This window comes from Orcinus orca, chromosome 3, assembly GCF_937001465.1.
Source record: "Orcinus orca chromosome 3, mOrcOrc1.1, whole genome shotgun sequence".
Classification (NCBI taxonomy): Eukaryota; Metazoa; Chordata; class Mammalia; order Artiodactyla; family Delphinidae; genus Orcinus; species Orcinus orca.
The window spans coordinates 115,153,948-115,166,682 of NC_064561.1; the positions used below are offsets into that span (position 1 = coordinate 115,153,948).

At 33.3% G+C, this 12,735-nt stretch overlaps 1 protein-coding gene across 5 annotated transcripts in view; it reads left to right on the top strand.

Annotated features, from left to right (window-relative positions):
• TMEM161B (transmembrane protein 161B) overlaps positions 1–12,735 on the top strand; it is a 68,871-nt gene that overhangs the window by 45,322 nt on the left and 10,814 nt on the right. For all 5 annotated transcript variants that reach the window (XM_033401575.2, XM_004263548.4, XM_049708302.1 and 2 more), the window contains 2 exons: positions 12,047–12,198; positions 12,648–12,708. In XM_033401575.2, coding sequence (XP_033257466.1) covers positions 12,047–12,198; positions 12,648–12,708 — 213 coding nt within the window. The remainder of the gene's footprint in view (positions 1–12,046; positions 12,199–12,647; positions 12,709–12,735) is intronic.

Sequence of the window (12,735 nt, forward strand, 5' to 3'; positions counted from 1 at the left end):
TTGTGGTCATTTTCCCCATCAGTTTTATTTGACATTCTTGTGTCGGACAACAGTTATAATTTTTACATAATCTTGAAAGTTTTAAAAGCACAAGAATGATTTTTTAAAACATGTGACACTAAAATCTTGAACCCTGGAACCTAAAACTGACCCATCATCCCTTGTCATCAGCTCTGCTTTCTGCTTCAACTGAGTTGTACATGCATCTAAGCTATGACTCCTGCTTCCAGTCTTACTCCTAAACCCATAAAAATTCTCAGCTCTACTCCCTTGCCCATTTGTAATTCTAACCACCTATTTGTCCAAGTCTGTGTGTTCCGGTTCCACTTATGCCAAGTTACATGGTATGTAGAAGGTAAGGGGTAAAGAAAGCCTTATAATGAGGATGGAGAGGTTGTAGTAATTGTCTTTCCTGTATGATGGCCCATAACATCTTAGAGTCACTGGAGAAATGTCTACTGATTTCCTAATATGAAGCATGTAATTTTCATTTATGAATAAAGAAAAGTAAAAAGGTAAAAACGGTGCTTGCAAAAAATCCAGAGGTCCTTTGGTGGAAGTAAAACTTTTAAAAATTAAAATATTCTACAATTGATGGATTTCTTTTAAAAAAAGAACCTTTTCTTATGAATAAGCTGTATCGTAGAGTAATATTGAGTCAATTACGTGAATTTGAGTGAGAAGAAAGCTATTCTACAAAGAATGATAAAGCTTCTCAGTAGTCCTATTATATTTGGTTAAAGGACTGGATCATTAGTCACATTTCCACAGTGCTTGTATTTTACAATGTGGATGGTTTAAGGTACAAAACCCTATTATGTATGTTTTTAAGGCTATGTTTTAAAATTTTAATTTGTCTTGGTTGCCAGACATGCAAATTTTATACAAAGCAAAAAGTTGTGAATGGTTTAAATTGAAATAAATTCTTAGGTTTTCTGTGTTAAATATTCAGTTCTATATGTAGATTTGTAAATTAAAGGTCTACAAATTAAATGCTGTATTTGTTTGCTCTAAGAAATAGACAACTACAGCAAAGTAGTACAACTTATTCACCTCTTCTGAATTCCTTAAACGATTCTAAATTACTGTATTCTTTACAAAAATGTTCTGCTTTAGATTAATAAGAAAAATGAAACACTAAACCCTGAAGTGAACTGCATAAGATATCATGTTTCCTAGTGAGAAGGGAACAGAGTCAAAGCTATTGAATTTGAGCCAAGGTACTTTTTTTGTCTTGGAAATTTGTACATAGCGTGTTGTGTCAAAACTTGATTCTTTAACAAACTTTTGGAGATCTTCTGTGACATTAGTGCTGTCAGATTATTCACCTTTCAGGTCAGAAACCTAGCGTTACATAGAGAACTTACATGGGAGATAGGACTTTTTCAGTTTATTAATATATAGTTAAGTATGACTTTTTTTTTTTAGCTAGGAAATGATAATTTTCCTTCTGAATCTAAAAATGTTAGTGTAAGTTTGATCGTTTTGCTCTATTTTAATCAGAAGATTAATTAATAGTTTTTTGTTTGTTTGCTTTTATTTTTTAATAAAGCCTTTGTTTTTATGCTTTCAGAAATCTTTGGCCATCATTTCTTTCCATAATCTGGTTAGGTTGAGGCTGGCTGTAAGCTGTTTTGTGGGATGGATTTTAAAGTTGCATAGTAGTTTTTGGCTTATATCTGGGAGAATTTTAACTAAAATAAAGTAATCGAACCTTCACCTCCAAGAAAACATGAAAAAATGTTTTAGTTAAAAATTACCCAGATTTTGTTTTGTTTTTTTAACATTTGAAGACAGATCAGATTATTTTGACAAGGATTTTATTTGGTAACTCATAAGAATTACTTTATTGTTAGTTTTTAATGTCCATTCTGTAGCAGATTCTTGGTATAGTTTCTAGGTTTCTCTTCAGCAAAGTTTAAGAATGCAAAGTTTAATGTTTTGAGTATTTCATTTGCCTTTTCTTATGGAAAACTAGATGTGTTAGGTTTAATCATTTGAATAGGAAAAAAGTTACGGTTTTATTTTTTTTGTTAGTGGTCACAAAAACAATATAATTTTTCACATATTAGAAAACTTGCAGTTTACATGGAAATTGCTTAGTTGAGTGGAAACGTGATCTATTTTAAAAAGGTAATTATACATTTTGTGAAAAAATTTTGAAAAACGTCTGTGAAACCTCTGTTTATTCCTTAGGTTACTATACACTAGATATGTATATTGGCAAAAAAATTGGGAACATTTCTTATCAGAATACGATTTCTTTGTATTTCTTTCCTTCTCAAAAGAGTATTTATAAAATATCTTTGAATAATTTCAAGATGTTACAGTGTAGAAGACATTTTCTTAATATGAAAATTGGGTCTTTAAAGCAATATAAGTATAAATTATGTTAAAACATCGTAGTGCTTTGACACGTATATGTTATTAAAGTTGTTATCCTAGTTGAGGGAAACTTGCCATTTTTAGAACTAAAAATTAAGCCTGTTCACTATTTCAAAGCTCTTATCTCCAGCTCAAAGATAAATATATTTAAAATACTTCCTACCGTGTAAATCTTCCTACCTCTCCTTGATTTTTCTTTTCTGTTGTAATTTTTGTATCTATAAATTTTGGGCTAATTCCAGTTGTGAAATACATTGACATTAAATTAGAACATTAAAAATGTCAGCCACATGGCAGAAAAAAATATATTCCCTCCCTAACATTCTCTTTATTTCAGGGGTTGAGATTTTATAATATAAAGCAAAATAAGCTAGCACCAAAGTAGGTGGCCCGTTTAGCTAGGACTGAGGGGTTAATTAACAAGGGGGAAAATTATTAACGGAAAAGAAAATGACTATTTGCATCAATGGTTTTGCATTTATAGTTTTGAATATTTACTAATATATTCTTTATGAAAGTCTAATGTACAGGATGATCTATGAAAGTAATAATAGCAAGATAAAGGAGGAGAAGCATTTACTCAAGTGAAGGTACTTGGCCATTATTTCCATTGTCATAAGTAAATAAATGTTATATTTTTACCTAGTACATGTTTTTTGTTATACATGTACTGATAGAAGCCTAATTTTGGTATTATAATGTTATTTACATTATTGAGTTGTATTTGTGTACAAAAGGGTTAAAAATAACTATATCTAATTTGCTTGTAAATTGTGGACAATTAGTGAAGAAAGATCAGATCAAAGGAAATAGCTCTTAGAGAAATTTTATTTTGAAAGCCATTTCTATAGTATTTCATGTGTAGTTTATTATTTATTTTTCTATATGAATAACTTATTGTTAATAAGCATACTCATGGGATTAGAGAATAAAAGGATGTTTCTTCCTTATTTAGAAACAATCTGTTATATAAGTATTCGAGAAATTTGATAAGTATCTCAACCAGAAACTTTGTTAATCTCTTAGCTAGTACAGAAAGTCTCTATAAGTGATCTCAAAAGAAAGTTACCACAGTTGTTAGTGAGGAACTAAATGTGGTACCATAATGTAGTTATTTCTCCTGTCTCTTTAAAAAAAAAAAAAGCCAGATTTATATTCTGATATGTCTAATGCTAACAAAAGTCTGCTTTTTAGGAGATTTTTGTTTAGTCTACTACCATGTACTACTGTTTGGGTCTGTTATGTATTAATTGAATAAAATACACATTGCTCTAAAAATTTGGTAGGATAAGCAGTTGAGTTTTGAATTGAAACATAATGAAGCATCTACAAAATAAAATCCGAGAATAGACTTCAGTTGGTTCAGCAAATCTTTGTGTAACTCTTGGCCAGTTTCTTCTTGACCAGGAATGAACTGTTAAGGGTTGTTGCTGGAAAATACTCAGATTTTTTTCTTATTTTGTAGGGAATGTATAGCTGTTAGAAAAGCTGCCTATTTACTTCTCTATAAAATAGATCAAATACTTGTTGTGTTCTGTCCTGGGTGTATGTATGTCACATCTTTGCCAGTGAAAGACTTAGACTGTATTGAAATCTTAAGGTTTTTATGATCATAGTGTTTAACAAGCATGGGAAACTTTTCTAACAGTTGGTTAATGTTAATCATCATTAACATTTTACTATTTTAATTCATAGGACGTGGAAATAATCTCAGTGCATATGTGTTTTACACTGTGAATTTGTGTGTAGTTTAGGTTCTGTTAAACTCTAGGACATAATGTACTTTCTTCCAGAGTGGGGGTACATTGTAGATCAAGATTTTATTAAAATCTAGATTGAATCTTCCAAAATGTTAACTTTTATTAAATACTATATATACATTGTTTATAGAGACAAAAAGTTCTAAAAGTGTTGTATTAAAAACCAAGAGTCCCTTACCTTCTTGCCACTTCTTCTGGTCCTGTTTTAGCTGTTTATTCAGGCTTTAAAATTTTTTTCATATTTCTACATATAATGCTTATACTACTGACACTTAATTCATCACTTGTAATAGTTGAGGATTTTTCTTAAACTGTCATCCTCTGTGTTTTCTCTTTTTTATGTTCTTAATATAGTTACTTTACAATTTTTGCTGAAATCAGTTCAGTGATTTTTAAAAATTTATTTATTTTATTTATTTATCTTGGCTGCATTGGGTCTTCGTTGCTGCTTCTTTCTCTAGTTGCGGCAAGTGGGGGCTACTCTGTTGCGGTGCACGGGCTTCTCATTGCGGTGGCTTCTCTTATTGCGGAGCACGGGCTCTAGGTGCTCGGGCTTCAGTAATTGTGGCGCACAGGCTCTAGAGCGCAGGCTCTAGAGCACAGGCTCAGTAGTTGTGGTGCACGGGCTTAGTTGCTCCGCGCCATGTGGGATCTTCCCGGGCCAGGGCTCGAACCCGTGTCCCCTGCATTGGCAGGCAGATTCTTAACCACTGCGCCACCAGGGAAGCCCTCTGATTATTATACCTATATAAATATTGTTCATATGTGAGCATTATAAGGTATTATATCTTCTTTTGCAGTTTTTTTCATTAATTAATTTTTTTAAATTTACTTTTCTGTGTGTTTATTATTAATTCCACTAGCTTTTCAATATAGTTATTTCACAACGTCACTTATAATTTGTATTAGTTCCTCTTCCGTCCCACCCCCCACCCCCATAGAGAAACCCTTCCCAAAGACCTCTGTTCTCTGGCTTTTATCTGGTTGAACTTTTGGCTTGCTACACAACTGTCATCCTGGGACTTATTTTTGTTGTCATCCTAGGAATTCCCTTTGCCTTTCTCCCAAGTTTAATTTGCCATTTCTAGGAATCAGTGTTTTTCTCTTTCTTGGTTTGTTCGAATGTTTTGGTGGAGCTTTTTGCGCATGTGAGGTAACCAGTTTTAGACTTTGCAGTTTTGGAAGTGTCTTAATTCTCTGCTCTCATTTATTTAATTGATATTTTGGTTGAATAGTGAATTCTGGGTTGTCAGTATTTTTCTTCGTAATTTTGCAGACATTGCTCCATTGTCCTCAGTGTCAAAAGTTGCTGTTAAGAAGTACAGTGTCATGATGTTTAATCTTTTGCATATGACTTGTTTGCTTTATTTTTCTTTTCAGAAGGTTTTTACAGTCTTCTCTTTATTTGTCTGGTTTTTGAAGGTTTATGATCATGTGCCTTTTTGAGAATCTTTTTTCATTATTTTTGCTGGGCTTTTTGGTAGGCTCTTTGAATAGGCTCTTTGGTAGGCTCTTTGAAACTTCAAGTTTGGAAATTATCTTGTATTATGTCTCTGATAGTTTTTTCCCTTCTGTAATCCTCCCATCCCCTGTTTTGTTTCTCCCTCTCACTTCTGTTAGTCGGATATTGTGCCTCCTGGATTGATCATTTCATCACCCTTTCTGCTTTCTTATATCTGTGTCACACTATAGTTCAAGGTAGCTTGTATACTTGGCAAGTGAGTGATAGTAGTAAGTGCTGCGAGTTCAAAAGAGGAAGGGAATGGTCTGGGCAGAAGAGGTAAATGGTAAGCTTCGTGAAGGATGTGGAGCTTGAGCTGAGCCTTTGATTAGCTAGAGGGAAGGGAAGAGGGTAGTTCAGGTAATAAGTTATGATCCAAGACAGTATAACTGTTACATTTAGGCAACGGTAAATACGCTGTTCTGATTTAAGTGGAGGTTTGGGGACTATTGAATGAAAGCTTGAACATATGGGCGTAGTTAGATCATAGTATTACATATCAGAATATTGTTTGTGTGTTTACACTGTGGGTTATGGGAAGGTTTTGTTCCAACATAGAGCTCAATAAGTAGTTGGTTTTAAGATTTATCTACTCTTCAGTATGAATTCAAGATGTAGGCATTATAACCTGGGTTTGGTTGCATCTAATTTTGTTTTTTTTTTTCCTTTAGTGTTGACATATTTTGTAATTTATTTAATAAATCTGTGGTAACAAAATTTGGCAGTAGGTATAATCTTTGAAAAATTTCATTTTGGTCATTTGATACCACTTTTGGCTAAAGGTGTTATTTTGCTTTTTAGTGTAAGTGAAGGAGTTGGAAATTGTATCTTTATAGACGCTAGTATCCATTTTCAGTAAAAAGAAGCACTGTTTTTCCAACCTGGGCTTGGGGCCCTCAGGCAATGAGAGAGATCATAGCTAAATCTCAAAAGCATTTCATTTGTGGTTTTGGAGTTTTTATGTTTTGTTTTTAAATCTTTTTCCTTCTTCCTTGTTATCTCCTAATATGTAAGCTCTTCGTTAGAATGCCAAGAAGGAGATGGACCTGTAGTGTTTGATAGTAGTAAAATGAACTACTAGCTTTGTTTCTTTTATTTTTAAGTTTTAGAGAAGAGATAGATGAGTAAGGAGCATGGGATTCAGAATATCCTGGAGAGAAAAGTTTGAGCATCTGTATTCTAGAATCTTATCACCACTCTTAAAACAGTGTTTCGTGTTTCATAAAACTGCATCGTGAGTGTTGAAAGTTAGATGAAGTTTCTTTTAAGACTTGTAAAATTGTTCTTAACTTGCTGTCTTAGAAAACTTGGTACTCTACTTCATTATAAGAAAAGCTACTATTTGCATGGGGAAAAGCTCCAGTAGTCCTCTTTATTTAAAAATCAGATTTTTTTCTGTTATTTGCTTTTGTATTGTTTACACTTAACCTGGCTTAACTCTTACTGAAGTGATTAATATCACTTATTAATCATAAATATAATTAGGTTATGCTTTTAAAATTACATAATTTTAAAAATAATTGTATTATAGACTCTTATAATGCTGTTCTCTCCTATAAGGAGTTCAGAAGATTAACCAGGGAAGTCTTAACTTTGTAGTTTTTCTTTATTAATTGAACTACTAAAAAAATTATTCGTAATGTAAATTTAAACTACAATGTGTTTATTACTTTGGTTAATTAGAAAACTCTTCCAAGAGCTTAGTTTATGCAAGATGGTTTAGAGTTATGCTTTGTAACCTTTTTTTTTTTTTTTCCTACCTGCACACACAGCTGACTCCTCTCAGAGGCATCTTTCATTACAAACAATATATCTTCACCCAGGTTAATGGGATGGGTGTGTGCTGATGGTGGGGCAGGTCCTGCCTTTATCTCCCCTAGCTGGAGCCTGTTGATTACTGTCAGAGTTCTGACCTGGATACATAGTCTTCTCAGTTTTTTTTCCCTGTAAAGTCTTTTTACTTTAAGCAACTGTAGACTACCAGTGTCTTTGATGTGAGAGCATAAATGCAAAAAGTCTGAAATAAATGATATTCTTACAGAGAAGGAGGAGAAAATAGTGGTAGGATATATGCAATGATAAAGTTATAGAAAAGTTTAAAAAATTCACATCACATCTTAAAATGACATGGAAACTAAATGTGCTTTGTTAAACCCCCATGAATCATTTTAATTGAAATTGACATCCTATCAATTTGACAGCCCTACTTAAGCTTAATATAACAAAATCATGCCAACTTCTGCAGTGATGTAGTATAGTCTTATTGCTTATAAATGATTTAGTAGTTGTTAGCCAAAATAGGAAGAGGATTGACAACTATGTTTAGGGAAAACTTGAACAATAATGTTAGGTGATTTTAGAAAGAATTTCGAAGGAATAAGACATGGAAATACCACAAAATTCTTCATTACAAAGTAAGAACTGGAGTGTAAATATCACTCTTTAAATTCTTACTATAATTTGCAAAGATTGTTGGTTTTACAGATATATAAGAATTGAGGATTTATTTCCCTTGTTGTAAAATAATTTAGCTTCCCTTTTCCCCTGATGTTCAATATCATAGAAAAACTGACATCTATTATTATGTGGATTAGCTCTTTTACTTCAGTAGAGTTTCAGATATCTGCGTATTGCAGTACTCTATAACCAGAGTACTGCAGAGTTAAATTGAGCAAGATAACCTTGGGTCAGGGTGCTGAATATTTGGTGGAGGAAATAATGTAAACCAGTGGCATTTCCGTGTTTATTAGTTTTAATTTTTACATTAGAGCAGTAATTTGTTAATAAGAACATACTGCATAGCACAGGGAACTCTATTCAGTACTCTGTAATGACCTGTATGGGAATAGAATCTAAAAAAGAGTGGATATATGTATATGTATAACTCACTTTGCTGTACACCTGAAAGACACATTGTAAATCAACTATACTCCAATAAAAAAATTAATTAAAAAAGAAGTAATTTGTTCAAATACTTGACTGTGTAACCTGAGTTATGGTGAATATAAGAAGACATTCATTTTTATTTTTTTCAACTATATGGATTTTTTAAAAATTTAATTTATTTTTGGCTGTGTTGGGTCTTCGTTGCTGTGCGCGGGCTTTCTCTGGTTGCAGCGAGCGGGGGCTACTCTTCGTTGTGGTGCGCAGGCTTCTCATTGTGGGGGCTTCTCTTGTTGAGGAGCATGGGCTCTAGGCTCGTGGGCTCAGTAGTTGTGGCTTGTGGGCTCTAGAGCACAGGCTCAGTAGTTGTGGCGCATGGTCTTAGTTGCTCCATGGCATGTGGGATCTTCCCGGGCCAGGGCTCGAACCCGTGTCCCCTGCATTGGCAGGTGGATTCTTAACCACTGTGTCACCAGGGAAGCCCCAACTATATGGATTTTTAATTTCCAAATCTCTTAAAAAAGATAGTTCTCTCTAAACGTAATAACAAAGGTATTGATTTTTAAAAAATTTTCATTGGAGTATAGTTGATTTAAGAAGACATTTAGAATGAAAGTAACATGCCTGGTAAATGTCTTCAGGTGTATGCCTAAGTTCTATAGTATTTCTGGTTATATGGATCCTAAAGCATGTATTTGTTATAGAAAATATGAAAACATGCAGAGGTCTTTTTAATCAAAAACTTAATAGGGTATCATCTAGCTTTTCATGATCTGGTTTTGTCTTAAAAGGAAATCAGGTACTTAATTTATAGAATGTAGCATTATAAGTAATATTATAGTAGTCTGTAAAGAAATATATTAAGAAGTTGAAATAAATTCCTAATACAGCAATTTTTAGATTGTACCTTCACCTTGCATGTAGATTTTATTCTGAAATGCTTGGAAATAAAATAATCTTCTTTTTAGAGAAATGATGCTATAAATGGCATCTCCTTTCAGATTAGCCCATGAAAGTTCATTTGATCTATAATTAGCACACAAGACCACATTTTTTTCCAAAGAAAATAATTCTATTGCTAGTAAGTAATTAGGAAAATAAATTTTAGCGAGTATTTATCTTGAATCATGGAATTTGAGAAAGAGCAGAGAGGTTTGTGTGAAAGGGAGATTAGCTAGAGTGGGATTAATTGAGGTGAGAACAGTGAAAGTCAGGAAGGGGGAATGATACTCATTGAAAAATGAGGTGCTTGACTAAAGGAGGTTAATAAAGACACTTCCCATCACACACTTCTGAGGGCCTCGTTGCCCCAGGAATAGGTGGATAAAAATGAGCTATTCTTATACTTCATTTTATTTTTTGACATTTAAAAGAGGGAACTATCTTCTAAATAAGCCTTAAGAAAACAAAGCCTAAGCCTTTATAAAACTTAGAACATCCTTTAAATTTATAACCCTGAGTGGTAAATAATTTTTATTTTTGTTATTACCACTGATAAAAACAGATCTTAGATTAAAACTTTTTCTATATTATTTTTTTACTTTGAGTATCTTATCCCAGAGAAAGAATTGTTTTTATCTCATTCTTCAAAAGGTCTATTTACCGTTAAAGCATAGAATTAATAGTTTCAGGTTACCTAAACTACCATGTAAAACATTATTTCTATGGCAAAATTTGTTCACTGATTGTTTGAGTACCTACTGTGTGCCAGGCACTTCTTTTGGTGCTCTAACTAGTGCGCAAGAGACAAGAATCCTTGATATGGAGTTTACATTCTAGTAGAGATTTATTTCAAGTTGCATTTGAAAGATGCAAGAAAGTCATCTGTCTGTATTACCTTCATGTTGGCTTACTTAGGGTAGGTGCCCGTAAGCTTTAGAGCAGCTGGGACTCTACATTAATATCCAGTATCCTAGGTAGGATCTTAATAGAGACTGGGTAATAACTATATTAGCATATTTTAAATAGGCAGCAAAGGACATCTTCCTTTTAAAGAGCAAGGACGAGCGTCCTTATCCTTGCCCATCCATTCCTTAATAAGAATACTTCCGGGCTTCCCTGGTGGCGCAGTGGTTGAGAGTCCACCTGCCGCTGCAGGGGACACGGGTTCGTGCCCCGGTCCGGGAAGATCCCACGTGCCGCGGAGCGGCTGCGCCGGTGAGCCATGGCCGCTGAGCCTGCGCGTCCGGAGCCTGTTGCTCTGCAACGGGAGATGCCACAACAGTGAGAGGCCTGCGTACCGCAAAAAAAAAAAAAAAAAGAATACTTCTGATTGTGAGGATGTTTGAACTATTTACTTCTGTCAAGGCAGCTCTATTTTGAAAATGATTTCATGTGTTGCTGCTAACTACCACATAGCTTAGGTGCTGTATACAGTATCTTAGAGGCAGTATACTAAGTTGTTAGCTGAACATACTCTGGATCCAGACTGCCTAGATTTAAATCCCAACTGCCTCTGATCTAGCTGTGTGATCTTGAGCAAGCTATTTAACCTATCTGTGCCATAGTTTTTTAAAGTCTGGAAAAGTAATGATAATAGTTGGCTAATGTAAGGATGAAATGAGTTAATTGGTAATGCTTAGCACTTGGCAAGTACTAAATGACAGCTGCTGTTATTTCCTATGCTTGATATATAATTAATGTAAAAGTTGCTTTTCTAGGTTTTTTTGGCCAAGCACCTTATTTTGTTTGGTGGGTTTATGCTTTCAAGGAGAACAATTTGGTATAATGGAAATCTGGATTCTAGCTATGGATCATCCACTGATTTGCTCTTGATTTGATTAATTACTAAGGGGGGAAAGGCTCAGATAAAATAGTCTCTTTAGTACTTTCATATAAAATTTAAATATTTAAAAATAGGTGAGCATGTTGAGCCTTTGGTTGTTTTTGAGTACTCAACAGGAACTTGTTTAAAGTATTTTGTTTTATCATACTGTGAAATGCTGATCCCAGATGCTTATTTAGTTTTTGTGCCACAGCTTACACATTGGCTATTAGTAATTCTCAAATTTTGAATTAGTGGATGATTTACAGATGATTCCTATGATGTGTGTTTAATTCTAAATATAAACTACTTGACAAATATACCCAATAAAAGGTAGTTCCCTAAGATAACTGGTACCTTGGCTTTTCTGAGAACTATTTCATAATAGTTTCACTGAGAACCTATTTCATAAAATTATTGTAATAACCTCCTAGTAAATTTGAGTTAGATAAAGTAGAAATACATTCTTTCCCTAATTACAGCTTAGTATATGTATGTACACTTTTTATTAATTTAAAAATGTTATAAACTTCACTTAGATTTGCTTTGTTTTTATGTCTTATTTTCTGGAAGACTATTCAGATTTTCATTAGTTTTTCACTTACTTCCAAACGGCACTTTGCAGATAAGCATGTTGTAGCATCAAAATGAATGTTGTAGTCAAATTTTATTGGAGTTCAGGCCCTGTAAAGATGGTTGTGTTTAAGTTCCACAAAGTTATTTGTGGTTTTTCCTGAACTTTTCCTTCTGCAGCAAAGTTCTATTTTCATTAACTACACACTATTTTAAAGTAGAAGATGGTGGTGAAAGATCAGTCTGTGTTACCTTTGGATTTTTTTTCTTTGTGAAAGCAATGGCAGTCTTGATTGTAACAGAAAACTATCTGGAATTTGGACTCGAAACAGGTAATAATTTCATATCTGTTAAGTTTTTAAAATTAGGTTTGAGGCGTATGTTCTGTAATGTTCTAAATAATTAACCTTTATTATTCTTAAGATCTTTTTTTTGTTTATTTTTTTAGCTAAGCTTTTGCTACCTTTTTCCAAAAATGCTGTTCCCTCCCCATTTTTTCCTTAAAGTTAAATAAGTTTCACCAATGCTAATGTTAGATAAAGATGCACACAGATAAAGATGCAAATTTTATGCATACTCATGGAATGTACAAATATCAAAGGGATGTTTTCAAAGACTATTTCTCCTAATAACTAAATTTTATTGCATTATGACATACTAATTAGCACATGAAAGAGCTATGCTCATCATTTCAAAATTTAAGATGTTCTGTTTTCTAGCATTTTATTTCCAAAGATTCTGTGTTACCCCTATGATAAGAGTAAATTTTTTCCCCCTACAGGGTTTACAAATTTTTCAGACAGTGCGATGCAGTTTCTCGAAAAGCAAGGTTTAGAATCTCAGTAAGTTTTAAATTATTATTCGGATTT